The sequence below is a fragment of the Microtus oregoni genome, unplaced genomic scaffold (genome assembly GCF_018167655.1).
Source record: "Microtus oregoni isolate MIOR12 unplaced genomic scaffold, Mior012 000081F_ref0000091, whole genome shotgun sequence".
Lineage (NCBI taxonomy): Eukaryota > Metazoa > Chordata > Mammalia > Rodentia > Cricetidae > Microtus > Microtus oregoni.
The window spans coordinates 1,965,199-1,985,214 of NW_024544541.1; the positions used below are offsets into that span (position 1 = coordinate 1,965,199).

At 48.9% G+C, this 20,016-nt stretch overlaps 1 protein-coding gene across 1 annotated transcript; it reads left to right on the forward strand.

The window, feature by feature from the left end:
- Window positions 1-443: 443 nt before the first annotated feature.
- Window positions 444-20,016, forward strand: LOC121441750 (carbonic anhydrase 6-like). Its single transcript, XM_041643032.1, has 9 exons — window positions 444-637; window positions 4,712-4,891; window positions 7,983-8,131; window positions 9,330-9,422; window positions 11,231-11,300; window positions 12,292-12,449; window positions 15,065-15,188; window positions 15,953-16,005; window positions 19,921-20,016. Exons 1-9 carry the CDS (start codon window positions 565-567, stop codon window positions 20,014-20,016), a joined length of 996 nt encoding a protein of 331 aa, XP_041498966.1. The 5' UTR covers window positions 444-564.

A 20,016-nucleotide genomic window follows, 5' to 3' on the forward strand; every position in this document is an offset into this window, starting at 1 on the left:
TCTTCCCAATTGCCTAGCTGGCCGTGTGTGTGTGTGTGTGTGTGTGTGTGTGTGTGTGTGTGTGTGTAAGGGAGTAGGCAAGCCTGAATCATTAGGGATGTTCTGTCTACTCTGGAACAGGCAGGAAATATCAACTAGAATCTGGCAAGGTTTTCAGACACCGATGATTCCCCCCAACAGCCAGGAGAAAGGGCAGAGGAAATGCCACCCTCCAGGAAGCCCCTGTTTCCGGGTGCGCTGTGCCTCGGGCTCTTCATATCCCTCCAGATCACTCATCACTCAAGGCCCACAATGGCTGCACTGTGTGGCCCCTGGACTGAGCTTCCAAAGATGTTGAACAACCAGACATGGGTTAATTGGCTATGGTAATGCCCTGGGAGGAGGTGAGACACGTGCACAAGGCACCAAGTCAGAAGGGCCATTGTGGGGAGGGTGTTATTGTTCAGTGGGTGCAGCAAGGGCGGATGAGCCAGCTGGACCCGGTAAATTGTTATTTACAGTTTCTGGGCTCTTAAAAGAAGTGCTGCCCAGAGTTGTGCTGCTTTCAGGTCTTCAGCATCTACCATGAGGGTTCTGGTGACGGTGGTGTCCCTGTTCCTCCTGGGCATCCAGGCCGAGACTCATTGGACCTATTCAGGTAAGCAGCCACTTGGCACTTCCAGATAGGGTGACAAGCCAGCCCTCCGGTGCTGGGTGTGGGTCCTCTGGTGGGGTCCACCTGCTCTTTGGGTTCACATGTGTTTTGCTATCTCTGAATGAACAAATAGACTTTCAACCCCGATGAAGGAGAAGAAGAGACAGCGTTCCCCTGCCTCAGCCCAGCTTCACCTGGTGGCTTTAAAATCTGTTCCACTCAGTATTGGCTGCTCCAAGAACCCACGTCTTCTTATAAAGTTGTTGCTATCCAAATGTGTGACAAATGAGACTTCTAGAAAGGACACTTATGGCCTCGTAGAAAAGACTACTAGACCACAGATAGCATTCTCCTCAGACATGTGCATACTCCCAGTCCCCCAGGATCCAATGGAGGATGCCTTGCCTTCTGCAGAACCTTACCTTGAGATGTCCAGTCAGACTGCACAAAGGGAACTTGAGAATCTTCCCACTTGTATCCCCATAGAACCAGGTTGGGAGTCGGGGTTTCTGGGGGAGACTGGAGACCGCTGGATGGTACAGGAGGCCAGAGTTGCACAGGACAAAGTCTTCCCTGCATGGCTTGATCATTCAGAGGGAATTGTGAGCCCTAAATCAAGGTGACAGATTCAGGGACATTGTAGAGGCTCAGATAATCCAATTCATAGGGCAGCCCCATTAATAATCCTGTTCTAAAAGGAGCCCATACCTGTGTCATCAAGCAGTCTTACTGGCGGTGGTGCAGAGGTGACAGAAGACAGAGGGTTCTGGTGGCAAATTCTTGTCTTCCTTATGGTAGCAGAGACTCCCAGACTGGCCCTGGCATCCAGAGGCCTGGAGAACGCAGGGTGACTTTTGTAAGTGCCCAGGAGGACAATGTGTAAGCTGCCCCACGTTTTCCCTCCCCTAGCACTAGGACTGGAGCCTTGTGTGTGCTGGGCAGGCTCTGCTGTTGAGCTGTGCCCCTGGCTTCTTCCCAGCGTCCATGAGACCCAGACCCAAAGCACTTGGGTCCCAGAAGGGTGTGCCTCAGGCCTCTTTCCTTGATCTTGGTATTTCACCTCTCAGAAAGAATTGTTTAAAAATTGGTTTGAATTATTGAATGGGACGAGAAGAGAATCAACTTTTCTGTGGATTGCAAATCATGAAGCCCCGACTGGAGCTCAGTTCCTACCTAGAACAAGTCATGCACTCATGGAGAGCTACCCTTGCAGGTCCTCAACCGCAGATGGCTGAACCATGATAGCAAACGCGTTCAGTCTCAGTACTCAGGACTCAGAGGCAGGTGGATCTGAGTTTCAGGCCAGCCTGGCTAACAGTGAGTTCAAAGACAGCCTGGGCTACATAGAGAGATCCAGATCCTGTCTTATAAACCAAAACCAAACCCCTCAGTGATGTGGGGCCTCTGTCATCTGTAGTGACTGGTCGACATTCCTCTGAGTCCAGGATTATTAACCATCTCCAAAAAGATAAACTTTGCAGCCTCCCTCTCTCCCTCCCTCCCCCCCCTCCCTCCCTCCCTCCCTCCCTCCCTCCCTCCCTTCTCTTCTCTCTCTGGCTCTCTCCTCCCTCCATTCCTTCTTCCCTCCCTTCCTCCCTCCCAAACTTCTTCCTTCTTTTCTCTCTTCTCTTCTTTTTTAAAGAGAGTATCTATCTCATTACATTGCCCAGGCTGGCCTTGAACCTCTGGGCTTATTTATACCTGGTATAACAGAACTGTAATCCCAAAACCCCAAAGACTAAAACAGGAGGATTGCCACAAGTTCAAGACCAGTCAGGGCTACATTGTAAGATGTTTCATAAAACAGGTTAACACCTGGATTCAAAAGAGCTTTCTGCCTCTAAAAAAATAAAAAAATAAATAAAAAACCAAACCCCAAAAACAACAACAACAAAAAAAAACCTCTCACTTCAGCCCCCTGAGAAGCTGGAACCTGAAAGTTTATTGGTTTGTGTTGCTTTCTAAGACAGTATTGTAGTGCGTGTTCGCTCTTTCCATGACCTTGGGTTATCCGGCCCAAGTGGCCTCTTAAAAGGAAGGAGGGCAGGGAATGCATTCTCTTGGATGGCGAAGACTGGATCAGGTGACGTGAAACAGCGTGTGATTGGACCCCAACTTTCCAAGGACTGGGCAACTGAATTTATCACATCCCGTCTTTGTGAGTGTATTTTCCCCTTTTATATCTCTTTTCCTTTTTTAATAAAATGTATTTATTATGTATACAGTGTTCTGTCTGCATATATGCCTGCAGGCCAGAATAGGGCAGCAGACCCCATTACAGATGGCTGTGAGCCGCCGTGTGGTTGCTGGGAATTGAACTCAGGACCTCTGGAAGAACAGCCAGTGCTCTTAACCACTGAACCATCTTTCCAGCCCCTCTTTTATATCTTAATAAATCCTTGATACCCCTTAAACAGACACACATGGATTTCTCACTAAAAGTGGCGCCCAGTGTGGGGTATGAACCCATGACCCTGGGATTAAGAATCCCATGTGCTGGGGGTGGGAGAAGTAGGGAAGGCAGAAGGGGAAGATGAGGGGAGAAGGAGAGAGGGGAGGAGAACTTGAAGGAATGGGATGAAGGAAGGACAGAGATGAGAGCAAGGAAAAAGATATTTTGATTGAGGGAGCCATTATGGGGCTAGCAAGAAACCTGGCACTAGAGAAATTCCCAGGAATCCACAAGGATGACCCAGCTAAGACCCTAAGCAATAGACATGAGGGTGCCCGAACTGGTCTTGCCCTGTGGTCAGACTGATGATGATCTTAAACACCACCATAGAACCTTTATCCAGCAACTGATGGAAACCGAGGCAGAGACCTGCATCAGAGCACTGGACTGAGTTCCCAAAGTCCAGTTGAAGAGTGGGAGGAGTGAGAATATGAGCAAAAAGGTCAAGACCATGATGGGGACACCCACTGAAACAGTCTACCTGAGCTAATGGGAGCTCACCAACACCAGCTGGACAGGGAAGGAAACAGCATAGGTCCAAACTAGTCCCTCTGAATGTGGGTGGCAGTGGCACCAAGATTTATCCTTACTGCTTGTATTGGCTCTTTTCGAACCTATTCTCTTTGGATGGATACCTTGCTAAGCCTAGATATAGTAGGGAGGGCCTTGGACCTTTCCCAAAGCAATGTGCCTTACCATCGCTGAGGAGTGGATGGGGGGTGGGATGGGAGGATAGGTGGAGGGGATGGGAGGAGGGGAGGGAGTGGGAACTGGGATTAGTATGGAAAATAAAAAGATATTTTGTTTTCTTTTTAAAATAATAATAATTAAAAAAAAGAATCCCATGCTCTACCAACTGAACTAGCTGGGCCCTCCCTCCTTCCTTTTAAGAGGTCACGTAGGTAGGTGAGAAGCACTGCCTACACACGCCAGGGAGCCCAAGGTCATGGGTGGAGCAAACACCTGCTACGTGGGGCTCGAATGTTGCACAGGCTGGCCTTAAACTTGGTTTGTAGCTAAGGATGACTGGTGCTTCTGATCCTCCTGCCTCCTCCTCCCCAGTGCTGGGATGCCAGGCCTGTACCACCCTTTAACAAAGGGTGCTTCTCAGATGCCCTGTATCCATATGGTCACCTAGGTGGTCTTGTCTTGGCCTTCCTGTCGGCCCAAAGAAGAGGTTGGAACAAGAAAACAGCTGCTATCTGTGGAAGGTTCCAGCACAAGGGAAGCCAGGGCCTCAAGCACCAGGCTTGGAAGGAAATCTATATTCTCTGAAAATGAGGTTAGGGGTTATTGGTAGGCCTAGGCTCCCGTCAGGGCATTCATCAGCCGTGAATACTGGAAAGAAGAGGGCCAGCTATCTACTCTGCAGAGGAGACCCCTGGACACGAATCATCAGCTCCGGTTCTTGTGCCAGTAGACACAAAGAAGAGTCGGAAGTTGGCACCATCGCCACCCCCTAAGCCAAGTCGTTGGCTTAGTTTAGAGCTCTTCTGGCCGGCCCTCTGGAAGCTCTGCTTCTGTTTCCAGAAGGCTGGCCTGCGGGTCCTTCACCCTGAAGACCCTGACTTGCTAGGAAGTCAGCTGGGTAGCTCTGAACTGGGCTCCACTCTCTCCTGTTGCAGGGGGCAACCTGGAAGAGAGCGACTGGCCAAGGGCGTACCCTGACTGCGGTGGGCAGAGGCAGTCGCCCATCAATCTTCAGAGTAAGAAGGTGAAATTCAACCGGTTCTTGAAGCCCCTGACCCTGAGTGGCTACGGGGAGGATGGGTTGGAGTTCTCCATGACTAACAACGGCCACACAGGTAAGGGGGCGCAGTGGGCCTGCGTGGAGAGCTGGTAGTTTGTGCGCATGCCGGGAGCAGCGTGTATGGAGACCCAGAGCACAGCTAGCAGAAACCCCGGGGACTCTTCCAGAGACGGGCAACAGCTGTCCCTAAATTCAACCTCTTGTGGGCTCCTCAGAGACACCTGTTTTGAAACCTGAGAACCTGTGTTCAAGTCCCTGGGACCTACACTGTTAAAGAGTCGACTCTCAAAAGCCGGTTGACTTCCTCACAGGCTCCAAGGCGGGCATTCCCCCACACTCACCCCCAAATAAATTTATAATAGTAACATCAATAACAACAATGATAAAGACCCTGCCAGGTGTGGGGGCACACACTTTTAATTCCAACATTTGAAAGGCAGAGGCAGGTGGCTCTCCAAACAATACACGGGAAGACCCTTACCTGAGTTTGTTCCGATGCACTGGCAGGGCGTTCAGACAGAGGGTGACTGCGGTTTACCCGGCAGGGAGTTCTGACAGAGGGTGGCTCCGTTTACCTTCCCTACTGTTTTTATGCAGCTGTGCCCCGGTTTCTATAGTTTCTGTATGGAATCTGATTAGCTACAATCACCTGAGAGATAACTCAGCTTCTCAAAGGTTCAAAAAGAATTCCCCTCAGTTTCTCCAGAGAGTGAGGGAGGGAGGGAGGGAGGGAGGGAGGGAGAGAGAGAGAGAGAGAATGAATGTGCATATTGGACAGGAAAGCTGGATCTTGGGAGCCCTCTCAGGACAGATGTGACACCCACATAGTGTGTCCTTTTGATTCTCCACTAGATTTGTCTTTGAACCTCATAGCAACCTCAGGAGGGGGGCATTGTATTGTGTGTGTGTGTGTGTATGTGTGTGTGTGTATGTGTGTGCGCGCATGCGTGTGTGTAGGTACACAGGTACATATGTGCACATGTAGATAAAATCCAGAGAGTAACATCCAGTATCTTTTTCAATAGCTCTCTTAGTTTTTAACTTTTTGTTACATCTATTTATTTATTTGTACGTGTGCAGCGGTGCCTCCTCCTATTATGATGGCCATAGAGCTCAGACTCAGGTCATCAGGCTTGGCACCAAGTGCCTTGACCCCTGAGCAATCCCGTCAGCCCCTCCATCTTAGATTTTGAGACAGCCACTCACTGACTTGGCTTGACAGGCTGCTAGGTTGGCCTGTCACCTTCCCTAGGGCTGGGATTACACATATGAAGCTCTGTATCTGGCTTTTTATGAAGGTGTTGGGGTTCCAAACTCGGGTCCTCTTGCTTGTGTGGTAAGCACTTCAGCCATTGAGCCGGCTCCTTAGCCTGTCTTTGATTTTTGAGCTCAGCTAACCATGGTTGGTCTCAGACTCCAAGCGCCTCGAGCTCTTGGCTGTCCCATCTCTACTTCTCAAGTGCTGGGATGGGACACCTGCACCCCACCCCCACGCTTGACTAAGGGAGGCCATTTACAGGCAGGAAACCTGAGGTCTCAGAAGGCCACGGGTTCACTCAAGATCATAGTCACTAGTGGCCCAGTGACACAGGCCCAGATGTTTGGTTCTCAGCCTTATTGTACCTGGTTCCTGGGTGAATCAGTTTACTGTCTATGCACAGGTGCGTGTTGCCTCATTGAGACAACAAAACCAAATTCCAGTTATGGGTCAGGTGAGTGGTAAGAGGAGAACAGAGCCATGCCTTTGAGTGGCCCAGGTACTGTGGCTGGGACTACTAAGATCCACAGACTACTAGCATTTGAGGCATTGGAGGGCTCTGTGCATGCTAAGTCTGTGTTCTACTTTTGGGTTAAATTTATCATCTATTTTTAAAGAGTTATTTCATTATTTTTAGCTATATGTATGTGCGTGTGTGTATGTGCGTGTGCATGTGTGTGTATGTGCTTGTATGTGTATGTGTGTGTGTGTGTCTGTGGGTCTGGGCATACGAGTGCAGGTGCCCTCGGATGCCAGGGGCCTCAGCTCCTTCCCAGAGCTACAGGCATTTGTGAGCCACCTGACAGGGGTGCTGGGAATTGAATGTGGGTCCTCCACAAAAGCAGCCTTGTTAATTGCTTAAGTCTTGTTAAGTCCGTGTTAATTGCTGAGTCAGCTCTCAGGCATCTGGACTGTTTCTGTAACAGATGGGGAAGGAGTCTCCATGTTGTCCATGTTGATTTAAAATTATGTACAAGTGGTCCTTCTGTCTTGGCGTCCTGAGTGTTGGGACTGCAGACACGCCCAGCTTATATATCTTCAATGATAAAGTGTCTGCTTAGGTGTTTTGCTGATTTTCAAAATTAGCATGCTCATTTTCTTATTGCTGATTTTTTTTTTTTGAGACAGGATTTTTCTGTCCTGGAACTCTCTCTGTAGACCAAGCTGGCCTCGAACTTCAGAGGTCCACCTGCCTCTGCCTCCTAAGTGCTGGGATTAAAGGTGGGCACTGCCATGCCTGGTGTTATTGTTGAATTTTAAGAGCCCTTTATTTTTTGTAAAGATTTTTATGTGTGTGAGTGTTTGCCTGTATGTGTTATGTGCACCATGTGTGTGTAGCACCTGTGGAGGCCAGGAGAGGGCACTGTTCTCCTGGAACTGGAATTACAGATGGTTATGAGCTGCCATGTGGGTGCTGGGAATTGAAGCAGGATCTCTGGAAGGCAGTCAGTGCTCTTAACCTCTGAGTCATTGCTTCTGTAAACTTTTATCAGATGTTTATAAATCCTTTCTTACAGTTTATCATCTATGCTTTCCTTCTCTGACCAGAGTCTTTTGCAGAACAATAAAACAATTTGTTGTTGTTAATGTTTTCTAGGGTTAACAGTAGAACCTATGGCCTTCACATGCAAGACAGAACAGGGGCAGGGCTGCTATACTGTCAATATCTCTTTCTTTTCTTTCTTTCTTTCTTTCTTTCTTTCTTTCTTTCTTTTTAACCAAGACAGACTTTCTCTGTGTAGCCTTGTCTGTCCTGAGACAAGAGAGATTTGGGCCTGGGCTTTTCATTAGCACAGCCACAAGTTCAGAAAGGTGTGGGGTGGGAGATGACCCGGGAGGCTGCTTACTGGGGAGTCTGAGCCTCCCTGTGCTGTGTTCTCTCCTGCAGTGCAGATCGCCCTGCCTTCCACCATGAGCATGAAAGACTCTAACGGCACCTTGTATAAAGCAGAGCAGATGCACTTCCACTGGGGTGGGGACTTCGCAGAAATCAGCGGCTCTGAGCACACCGTCGATGGGATCAGGCGTGTGATAGAGGTATGTGACGACCCCAGCGGGGTCCCTTTTCCTTCAAGGTCCATAGTCACTTTTTATGTGTTTGTATGTTTGTGTTATACAGGTGTCATGTATGTACACATGCATGTGAGTGTACATGCACATATATGTGCATGTGTGTGGAGGGGTTGACATTGTCTTCCTCTATCACACATCTATCTATCTATCTATCTATCTATCTATCTATCTATTATCTATCTATCTATCTATCTATCTATCTATCTATGCTCTTGCACTGAGTCTGGATTCCAGCTATTAACTAGACTGACTGGTATTGAACCCCGGGAATCCTATTACTACTGGCCTCAGCGCTGAGATTACAGGCATGCACAGCTGTGCCCAGTTCCTCTTTGTGGGTGCTAGGATTGAACTAAATTCCTCATGCTCACACAACAACGGCTTTACCAACTGAGTCATCTCTCTTAAATAATAATAAAGAGGGCCTCAGATCTTATTACGGATGGTTGTGAGCCTCCATGTGATTACTGGGAATTGAACTCAGGACCTCTGGAAGAGCAGCCATTGCTCTTAGCCCTCTCTCTAGCCCCATTGGCTCTCTCTTTCTTACTGAACTAGCCAATACGACTGTGCAATCATGGTGGTATGGTGATGGTTCAGTCACCCTGTGGTTTATTTGCAGTTCGTTGAGAACTTACTGGGCACTGCTCTGTGAGGGAACATAGATGGATTCTCTCTTCAGAAACTCGCAGCGTGGCAGGACTGTCTCGCCTGCATGGTGCCAGGCCTTCCTCTGCTTCCGCTGGATTTGCGTGTTAGAATTTTAGAACCTCTTTGGCCTGCATCCCTCCTTGCCTTGATTTCAGGCTCACAGTGGCTTCCCGAGGGAGGGGAGTTCATTGTTCCCTTGCTCCTCAATCCCCCTAGAGGCCCGAGGAGGATTGGAGGCACAGAGTGACTCCAGTGTCTACCAGGAGGGAGGTTGGGGTCAAGGCAAACAGAACAGCGACCTTCCAGAACCCTGCTTCCCTCTTTCCATTCTCAGAGAAGTTTCTGGTCTTGGCAGTTGGGCTTGCAGCCTGCCCAGGCAGAGGGAGGTCGGTACTGTTTGTGTGGGGTAGTCGAGGCTGGACCGTTTTCTATCCTTTCCCTTCCCCCTGGGAACCCTTCATGGTCTGGAGTCCCCATGCACTGCCCTTGACCTGCTTTCTCTCACTCACAGATCCACTTTGTTCACTACAATTCCAAGTACGAGAACTTCGACGAGGCCAAGAGCCAGCCCGACGGTTTGGCTGTGCTGGCAGTTCTTGTGGAGGTAAGCTGGAACTACGTCGTGGGTCCGCCCCCGGACTCCAAGGCCGGTGTGTCCAAAGGAGGGCATAGCAGCTCAAGGGTCTGAATGATACCTTGTCTCCATTATTTCTCTCAGTCCTGTCCTAAGCTTTCCCAGGAAAGCTCCGTCAGTGGGGAGGACTACCTTTGCCAGTCCTTGCTTGCTCTTGTGTTTTGAAGCATGGGACCCTGGGTGATAAGAGGACCCGGGAGCGCAGAAGGGTTGACTGGACACAAGCTGGCCCATGAGCTGTGTGAAACATCCAGTGTGGTCAGACAAAGGCACCAGCACTGTGCTTCTAAAACAGTCCGAGCGATGGACTTCGGGATAGGTGACTAGGAGCAGGCAGGAATCTGGGCTGCAGAGAAGCCTCAGTCATTGAGAGCACCGGAAGACCCAGGCTCCAGTTGCAACACTCACGTGGCACTTTGCAACCACTTCCCGGAGATCGGATGTCTTCTTTTGGCCTCTGAGGGCACCAGGCACGCACGTGGTACACAGACACTCATGCAGGCAAAATACCCGTACATATAAAATGAAAATAAATAAATCTTGAAAAAATGTTTTAAAGTAGACAGGAATTGAATTCTCCAAAAGCTTAACATTAAACTGGATAAATTTACAAACAAAATGAAATACCCAATTGGTTCTATAGTTATCTCAAAAGATAAAAACAAAGCTGGTTGTGAAGGTGTAAGCCTGGAATCCCAGGAGAAAAAGTCAATGGGATCTAAATGATCTGTGGTGCTTGACTGTAATCCCCGCCCTCGGGGAGCAGAGGGATCGCTGCAAGTCTGCAGCCACCATGGTCTGTGCAGTCCGGGCTACACAACAAGACCTTACCTCAAAAAACAAAATCAAGCCAGGCAGTGTACCCCTTTAATTCCAGCACACAGAAGGCAGAGGCAGGCAGATCTCTGTGAGTTCAAGACCACTTGGTCTACAATGTGAGTTCCAGGATAGCCAGAGCTAAACCATGAAACCCTGTCTTGAAAAACCAAAACAAACAGAAAAGCAAAAAACAAACACCCAAAAAACAAAAAAACCACCCAAATCAAGCTGGGTGGTGGCCAATACACCTTTAATCCCACCACTCAGGAGGCAGCAGAGGCAGGAGGATCTCCAAGCTGGAGGCCAGCCTGGTCTACAGAGTGAGTTCCAGGACAGTCAGGACTATACAGAGACACCCTGTCAAAACAAAACTAACAAAATCAAACCCAAACCAACCAAATCAGCAGCCGAAAACAAACAAATAATATGCCTTTTACACCAAAAGCAACTTTTACTTTCATCTTGAAACAAACAAAAAAACTGGGCTGGAGAGATGGCTTAGTGGTTCGAGTCTGCTGCTCATGTGGAGGATGGGAGTTCAGTTCCCAGCACCCACATAACAGCTCACAACCTCCTGTGCCTCCAATTCAGGTGGGTCTGGTGCCCTCTTCTGGGATTCAAGGGCACTGCATGCAGACGGTACACATACAGACACACAGGCAAACTCTGACACACATTAAAATAAGTCAATGAAATCAACATTCACATCACAGAGTGTCCTAGCAATAGGGTTACAGGAGCAGCGTTGCCTGGGACATCTTGTCTTCCAGAAGCCCCGAGGTCAGAGCCCAGGTAGGTGGTAGCAAGAAGCAGTCATCTTGTCCCCGCCAGCCCAGCTGAGTCACTTGACCTCCCTGTTTTCTGCTCAGCCTTCCCAGCTAGGAAACCAAGTTGCTGGTGCGTGTGTGTCTGTGCAAGGTAGTTCTCCCTCATACTGAGTGTTCTGTGCTTTCTCCCAGATCAATGAATACGAGGAAAATACCTACTACAGCCCTCTCATTTCTGAGCTGCTCAACATCCAGTATACAGGTAAGGAACGCCCATGGCAGGGAGAGGATTGAGTGTGGGGTGGTAGGGAAGCCTCGGCCCTCTGGAGGGAGGTTCAGGTCTCTTTGCCTGAGGGACCTTGTTCCAGTCCTTTTCTGCTGTAGGTTTAGGGGGTAAACAGACCTCTGAGAAACTTGTGTATAAGTTCTTGTCCATTGCCATCTCTCAGGCCTTAAATATGGAATTTTAAATTATTTATGTGTATGGGTGTTTGTGTGCTCAGGCACACCTGCAGACGCCAAAAATGTCTCCACACTCAGTGGTTAAGAGCACTTGCTGCTCTTGCAGAAGACCTGGGTTTGATTCCTAGCTCCTTACAACTGCCTGTAACTCCTGTTTCAGGGGATCCAGGGTCCTCTTCTGACCTCTTTGGGTACCAGGCATGCACATGGTGCACATACATACATGCAGCCAAAACACTCATACACATAAAAAATTTTAAAAAGTATTCTGTATAGAGGGTAAAGAGATGGCTCAGCAGTTAAGAGCGCCTGTTCCACAGTCATCAGGACCCAAGTTCAGATCCCAGACCCATCTCACAGCTGAGTGTCCCTCAGATCCTATAACTTTAGCCATGATCCCTTGAAGGTGGAGTGACCGGCTGTGTAAGTCACCTGATATGGGTGCTAAGAGCTGAACGCTGGGCTTCTGGGAAGGCAGTACATGCTCCTAACTGCTGAGCCTCTTCAAGCCTCTGGAAGTCATTTAGAGTCCAGGCCGGCTTTGAATTAATGGACATCCCCCTGCCTCCGTCTCCCAAGTGCTAGAACTACACACATGCACCCCCAGGCTTTGTTCTCTGCTCTTCACCTATCCACAGAGCAGCAAGTGGGGGGGGGGGCAGCGTTTTCGGTCATCAGCTCCTTGGGCTTCGGCAGAGGACTTGACCGCTCCCAAGCTGAGGCAGAGCCCGAGCTGTCCCTCCTGGGGCAGCAGCCCTCCATCCCATTCCATACTGTGTCTTCTCTCTTAGGACAAATAACAACCCTGAAAAACATTAACATTTATAACTTGCTGCCTGGAGACACGTTCCACTATTACACCTACGAAGGCTCGCTCACCACTCCCCCCTGCACCGAGAACGTCAAGTGGTTTGTGCTTCAAGATACCGTCAAGCTCTCTAAGACCCAGGTAACAGTGGCTCCACGTCCTCAAAGCCTCCCCGTGACTGTTTGGCTAACAAGCGTTCTTCCAGGAGCCTGCCTCATTCTTCCCGCCTCATTCTTCGGTATTTGCCGTACACAGGCTATGATACGGTCTTAGGGTTGTTATTGCTGTGGTGAAACACCATGACCGGAGAAATTTGGGGAAGAAAGGGTTTATTTGGCTTATACTTCCACAGCCTTGGTCATCAGTGAAGGAAGTCAGAACAGGAACTCAGAATCAGGAGCTGATGTGGGGCCATGGAGGGCTGCTACCTACTGGTTTGCTTCATGTGGCTTCCTCAGCCTGCTTTCTTCTTCTTCTTCTTCTTCTTCTTCTTCTTCTTCTTCTTCTTCTTCTTCAACTTCATTTCTATTTTATGTGCATGGGTGTTTTACCATGGGTGTTGGGTCCCCTGAAACTGGAGTTATAGACAGTTGTGAGCTGCCACGTGAGTATTGGGAATTGAACCCAGGTCCTCTGGAAGACCAGTCAATGCTCTTAACCACTGAGTCATCTCTCCAGTCCCCTCTGCTTGCTTTCTTATAGAACCCAGGATCACCAGACGGGGTGGCACCACCCGCAATGGGCAGGGCCCTCCCCCATCAGTCACTAATTAAGAAAAGGCCCCATAGCTGTACCTTATGGAGGCATTGCCTCAATTGAGGTTCCCTCCTTTCAGATGACTTTAGCTTATGTCACATTGACATAAAACTAGCCGGGACAAACACTACCACCCCCCTGCCCATGGAACTGTGGGTGACTTTCAGTCACTGAGGTGGGCATGGGCATTGGAGGCCCCAGCTGATCAAAAGAGCTTGGATTCGATGCAGTGAAAGGTCTTGAATCCAAGCCGTGTGAAATAGGTGGACGGTGAAGACAAATGTTCTCAAGCTGACTTGGCCACGCGCCGTCTGTTAGGCACCCTAGGCCAAGGGGTGCTTCAGTTCTTTGCTGTGTTAAACACAGCTTTATAGTCAATCTTTAAACAGTTAGTAATTCCAGTTTGTATGTGTGTGCACCATAGTGTACATCTGTCGTACTGGAGGGTGTCTTTATGAACCACATGCATGCAGGAGGCCATCCAAGCTCCGGGATGTGGAGTTACAGGAACTTAGAAGCTGCTGTGTGGTGCTGGGAACCAAACTTAGGTTCTCCGCAAGAGCAACAAGAGCTCATAACCACTGAGCCATATCTCCAGCCCTATACTCAGCCTTTTGAGGAGAACCGCTCTATCAGCTGTCTTCTGCCTTTCAGAATAATAAATAGTTCAGACACGAGTCAGTCAACATACCAACCTGCCTACCAACCAACCTACCTACCTACCTACCTACCTACCTACCTACCAACCAACCAAGCAAGCAACTTACCCACCTACTGATCTACCAACCTACCTACAAACCTACCTACTAACCTCCCTACCTACCTTCCTATCTACCTACCAACTTATGCACCTACCTACGAACCTCCCTCCCTACCAACCTACTTACCAACCAACATACCAACCAACCTATCTACCTACCTACTAACCTACTACCTATCTACCTACTAATCTACCAACCTACCTACCTACCAACCTACCAACACAAGGAGAAAGACAGTGTGAATGAGGACCATCTGAAGCAGAGTTACAAAGATTTCAGACAGGGAATTACCAGACAAATAATGTGAGGGTATCTGATATGTATAAAGAAATAAGAGATTTAAATATAGGGAAAAGAAAAAAAAAGTACAAAATGATCAACCAGACTTGAGCATAAAAACCAAATAGGATTTTTAGGAATGAAACTAGATTAGCCACAATTAGCAACTGAATGAAAGGGTTAATAGCATGTTAGATTTACTTCAAGAGACAGCTAGTAAATTGGAAGACAGAGGTAGAAAAACAGTCTAACCATGGCACAAAGAGGACTGGAGCTGGAAATGTGCAAAGTAGCAAGGAGAGATGGAGGGTGGAGGAGAGAGCTAGCCGATGTCTCAAGTTCCAGGAGAGATTCAGCCAGGTGTGGGGTGCATGGCTGTAGTTCCAGCAACTGGGAGGCATAGGCGGGCAGATCTCTGAGTTCGAGGCTAGCCTGGTCTACAGAGTGAGCTCCAGGCCAGCCAGGAGCATGTAGTGAGACACTGTCTAAAATATAAAATAAAAGTCCACACACCTTTAATTCCAGCACTCGCGAGGCAGAGGCAGGCAGATCTCTGAGTTCAAGCCCAGCCTGGTCTACAGAGTGAGTTCCAGGAGAGCTGGGCTGTTACGCAGAGAAACCCTGTCTTGAAAAAGAAGGAGGGACATGAACAAAGAACCCAGACATTGTCATGCAGAAACAAGAAACAAATACTTCAAGGATGTAGACAGAATATAATTTTAGAAAAACAAGCACTGAGCTTGCCACTTGATATATCTCTGTTACTCATCACTTTTATTCTGTGAACCAAACACTCCTGCGGGAAGACAAAAGGATGGAGGGGCAAGATCCGGAGGAAAGGATCTAGCGGGGCGCTGCGCCCGAGGGGGTCCGACCCTCTGCCAGATCACACAAATGAGAGCATCTATCCAATCACTCACCAAATGCTTTCCCCAATAAGTCACCTCATGTTGTCTGCAGGTTGTGAATATGGAGAACACTATTAAAAACGACCACAACGAGACCCTTCATAACATCTACCGCAAGACCCAGGCCCTCAACGAGAGAGTGGTGCAAGCCAATTTCCCGGACTTCTTTAGTAAGAGTAAGTGACACCAAGTCTTCCTTCTGCTGTACGACTTGTGGACCACAGTGTTCTTCCCCTCTCTGGCTGGTCCCTCCTAGCTGCAGAGAAGGAAGGAACGCCGTTGCAAGGCAGGAACACTCACGTGGGCCAACACAGGCAGGGCAGGAGAAGATGGCGAACGCTCGTTTCTCCCGTCTCAGGGAGCACTGCAGAGGAGACAGCACGTGGTGTGCAGCCTCCCTGATCGTGGCTATAGGTGGGTGGTAGAAGCAAGTGACAAGGACAATCCACAAACTCTTGGCTGTGTGCAGCCTCAAGTTAGCTTTACTGAGCCCAAGTGAGATGATTTCTCAAGAGCCACTACCTCCCTTCCTCTGTGTAACAAATCCACTCCCAGTCCACTTTAAAAATCACATCTCAGGCTGGAGAGATGGCTCAGAGGTTAAGAAAGCACTGGCTGCTCTTCCAAAGGTCCTGAGTTCAATTCCCAGCAACCACATGGTGGCTCACAACCATCTGTAATGAGATCTGGCGTCCTCTTCTGGCCTGCAGGCTTACATGCAGACAGAATACTGTATAATAAACAAACAAATCTTTAAAAAAAAAATCACTCCTCTTTTCACCCACATACAAATTAAGGCTCATTTTCACCCCCCTCCCTGCAATCAAAGCCAAGCAACTCCAACTGTCCAGTGTCTGAGATCCACGCATGATCTTCTGGGTTCCTGCAAAGGGTTTGGGTCACTTCTCTGTCTCTAAAGCACACACAACTTGTCTTCTAGATCCTGACTGGTACTCCTCCATTGATGCTGGACTTTATGATGAACATCCCGTGGTACTGGCATCTCCAATGCTGGGGTCTTCTGCTGCGACTGGGCTGCGCTTTCACTAAAAGCCTTTCACAGGCTCTCGGGGTGCCAAGCCTCAACGTCTTTGCAGGACCCCCTTCAGTCCTGGGCCTTCAACTGCTACTGGGGCTGCGCCCTCATCAATGATCTCTCTTGGCCTCTCACAGTGTCAAGCTTAGGTGCTTTCTGTGACCCCTTCACGCCTGCAAACCCAGTACCACCTGGGTGACCTTACACTTTACCGAGTTCAGCTGCCAGCAACGAGGTTCAACCTTGGCAGCCTCTGCAGCAGTTTCTCTGTGTTCTCAGGAAACACGTCCCAGAAGATTTCACCTCACTGATGCCGGTCTCTTCTTCATCACCGCTCATTTCTTAGCTCCAGCCGACCAGCATCAAGTATCCCAGCAAAACAAAAGTTTGCTTTAGTAGTTCTGGGATCTTGTGAATCACAGCTGATTCTTCAGCCTCAGCTAGCCAGAACTGCAGGATCTTAGTCAATATAATTCAAAATAACCAGTGGCCCCCAGAGAGTCTCTAAACTTCCCTCAGAAACTCCACAAGCCAGGCGTCCATTCTCAACGCTCTCATCTTCCCACACAACAGCCTATTGAGGCCTCAACACTCAATGGCTTTTCTAGCCCAAAGTCCCTTCACAATCCTCCCCAAAACATGGTCAGGTGTGTCGCAGCCATACCCCACTATGCCGGTGTCTTAGGGTTTCTGTTGCTGCGACAAAACACCAGGACCCAAGGGCAAGCTGTGGGAGGAAAGGGTTCATTCATTGCTGTTGCTCTTCACTGGAGGAGGTCAGGATAGGAGCTCACGCAGGGGAGGACCCTGAAGGCAGGAGCTGATGCAGAGGCCATGGAGGGGAGCTGCTTCCTGGCTTGCTTCCCATGGTCTGCTCAGTCCATCTTCTTTTATTATTTATTTATTTAAAGATGTGTCTACTTTTGTGTGTACCCGAGCATGTGTATGCAGAGTACCTAAATGCCTGGTGCCCAGGGCGGTCAGAAGAGGGCATCAGGCTCCCGGGAGTGGAGTTACAGATGGTTGTGAACTACCATGTGGGTACTGGGGATTGAACCCAGGTCCTATGCAACAGCAGTGAGTGATCTGCCCCACGGAGCCACCTCTGCAGCCCCTCATCCCACCTTCTTATAGAACCCAGGGAAGGCACCACCCACCATGGGCTGGGCCCTCCGGCATCAATCACTAAATGAGAAAACGCCTTACAGATGGATCTCCTCGAGGCATTTCCTCAGCTGAGGCTCCTTCCTCTGCTGACTCCAGCTTGTGTCAAGTTGACACACAAACCATCCAGTACACCTACTCACAGCATTGATCACGGCGATTCCTATTCCTAGTGTCATTTCTGTCATGTGGGTCACTCCAATGTAGGTTAAACAAAGAGTGGGCTCACTCACAGATCCATCATTTGTTCCATAATTTTCCAGGTTTCCATTTTCCTTGCTAATTTTTTTTTTTTACCATTCTTATTCTTTTAAAAAATCTATTCTTGCAACATGTACCAAGAGACCGCTTGGTGCTCTGTATTCCTTGTCTCAAATGCTTTCCATGGGAGACTCTTCAACTTACCCTTAGGGGAGTGCACGTGTCCTAGATAACCCCCCCGGGACCAGGATGCCCCCTGGTGTCCACGAGGGTCCTCCATCAGAACCCACCCTGCGGGGTGATTGCTTCACCTTCCAGGGGCAGCAGGGGACTTTGTCCCTCACGCCCATCCACAGGATCTTAAGAAAGTGCAGTTACAGCTATCGTCTTGTTCTTCCTTCAGACCCAGACTGCTACACAGCCATGGGCAGCTCCACTCAGCCATGTTGGAAGGCCCACAGCACTGCACAGTTCTGTAGAATTCCATCCCGCTGGATCATATTAACTGATATTAGCATTTCATATCATCACTTCTTAACTGACCATATCAATTAATTGTTGTAAGAGGCTGCTTGTTTGTTACCGGCTGCTCAGCCCCAAAATAACCACACAGAGACTATATTATTGGCATACTGTTTGGCCAATAGCTTAAGCATATTTCTGGCTAACTCATATCCTAAACTAACCCATCTCCATTAATCTGTGTATCACCACGGGGTTGTGGCTTACGGGCAAAATCTGGGCATGTCTGTCTCTGGCGGCGGTTCCATGACTTCTCCTGACTCTGCCTTCTTCCTCCCAGCATTCAGTTTAGTCAACCTCCCCACTCCCGCCAGCTCTGTTTTGCCCTGCTCTGCTATAGGCTCAAAGCAGTTTCTTTATTAACCAATGGTATTCACAGCCAGAGGGAAATCCCACATTAATTAATCATACAGGAGAAACCAAGGAATCAAAAGTACACAGGTCAGAGGACTTGGGATGTGATTTCATGCTTGTGTATGCATGAGTCTCTGCTTTGCTTCCCCAGCAACACACACACACACACACCACACATACGCACACCACACACACAGAGAAGTATGACGAGCCACGCTGCATTTTGTTTCCAGGAGGTCCTTCTAAGTTTGATCATTTAAACCTAATCTTTTTTATTTTTTTAAAAAAAGATTGTGTGTGTGTGTGTGTGGTATATACATATATGAATGTGAGTGTGGAAGCTCGTGTGAGTGCGGAAGCTCAAGGTCAACTCTGAATGTCTTCTTCAGTGGCTCGTCATTTTATTTCTGTTTATTTTCCAAACAGGATCTCACTATGTAGCTCTGTATAGACTGGAACTCACTCTGTAGACCAGGCTGGCCTCAGACTCACAGAGATCCGCCTGTCTCTGCCTCCTGAGTGCTGGGATTGAAGGCATGCGCCATCGTGCCTCGCTCTCCAACATCTTTATTTTGAGATAGTTTCTCGCCAAAGCTGGAACCCACTGATTTGACTAGGCTCTCTCCATCCCTCTAGTGCCAGTTACAGAGCATGCACAGTGCCCAGCGGATCTGGACTCAGGTCCCCATGCTTGATGGCAGGTCCTTGATTTTGGGGAGCTGAGAAACCCTTGAGTTAATATGTAAAGAGTCAATGAAGTTAGTCGGGCAGTGGTGGTGGTGCTTGCATTTAATCCCAGCACTGGGGAGGCAGAGGCAGGCGTGTGTCTGGGAGTTCGAGGCCAGCCTGGTCTACAGAGTGCGTTCCAGGACAGGCTCCAAAAGCTACAGAGAAACCCTGTCTTGGAAAACAAACAAACTAACAAATCAATGAAGTCCTGAGTGAGTGTGTGTGTTGTCTGACATGGTACTGTTGTGTCAAAGGTTCAAATCCTCAGATCATGACAGTGGCAAAGCCTTCCCCAAGTGAGGGGCCAGAGGGATGGGAAAGCCTCCCTCGGGTCTGAATGCGAGTGTTGGCAGTGTGTGTAGGAACTGAGTGTCTATGAGCGATTGATCAGTGTGTGAAAAGCTAGCAACCGCAGCTTCCTCCTCCAGGGTTGACAGCCTGACAGTGCTCCTGACAGAGACCTCCTACTCCTGCCGCTAGCTAAGGCCTCTTTCTATGCTGCGTGTGATAAACACGCCAAGAGTCTGAGTAGTGTGTAGCAGGTGTACCCCGTCAGAGTAAGCACAACTCACATGACCCCAGCTTTCCCGTAAGCATGGCTTCCTTTCTTGGATCCCTTGTTGCCCCAGCCAGGTTTCCAGGACCAAGCTATGCAGGACACGGCACTCGGCCAGCTCAGTCGTTTCTATGGGTCTGAATGCTCCTCCTCCTCCTTCTGCACGTTCTTCTTCTGTTGGGAGACAGTGTTCCTTTACATACCTCTGGCTGTCCTGGAACTCACTCTGTAGACCAGGCTGGCCTCAAACTCTGAGATCCTCCTGCTTCTGCCTCCTGAGGGTTGGGATTAAAGGCCTGTGCCACTCTGCCTGGCTTAATTCTTCTTTTTATTGAATGTATTCTAGGATACAGGTCTCGTTGGTCACCACCGGATAAAGACTGATGAGAACCTGGCAAACCATGCTGGACCAAAGAAAATTAAGAAGAGAAAGCACAATTAA

Coding starts and splice junctions, on each gene's coding strand:
- LOC121441750 (XM_041643032.1), top strand. CDS start 565: ATGAGGGTTCTGGTGACGGTGGTGTCCCTGTTCCTCCTGGGCATCCAG. Junction 638..4,711: donor GACTCATTGGACCTATTCAG/GTAAGCAGCCAC, acceptor CTCCTGTTGCAG/GGGGCAACCTGGAAGAGAGC. Junction 15,189..15,952: donor CCCGGACTTCTTTAGTAAGA/GTAAGTGACACC, acceptor CTTGTCTTCTAG/ATCCTGACTGGTACTCCTCC.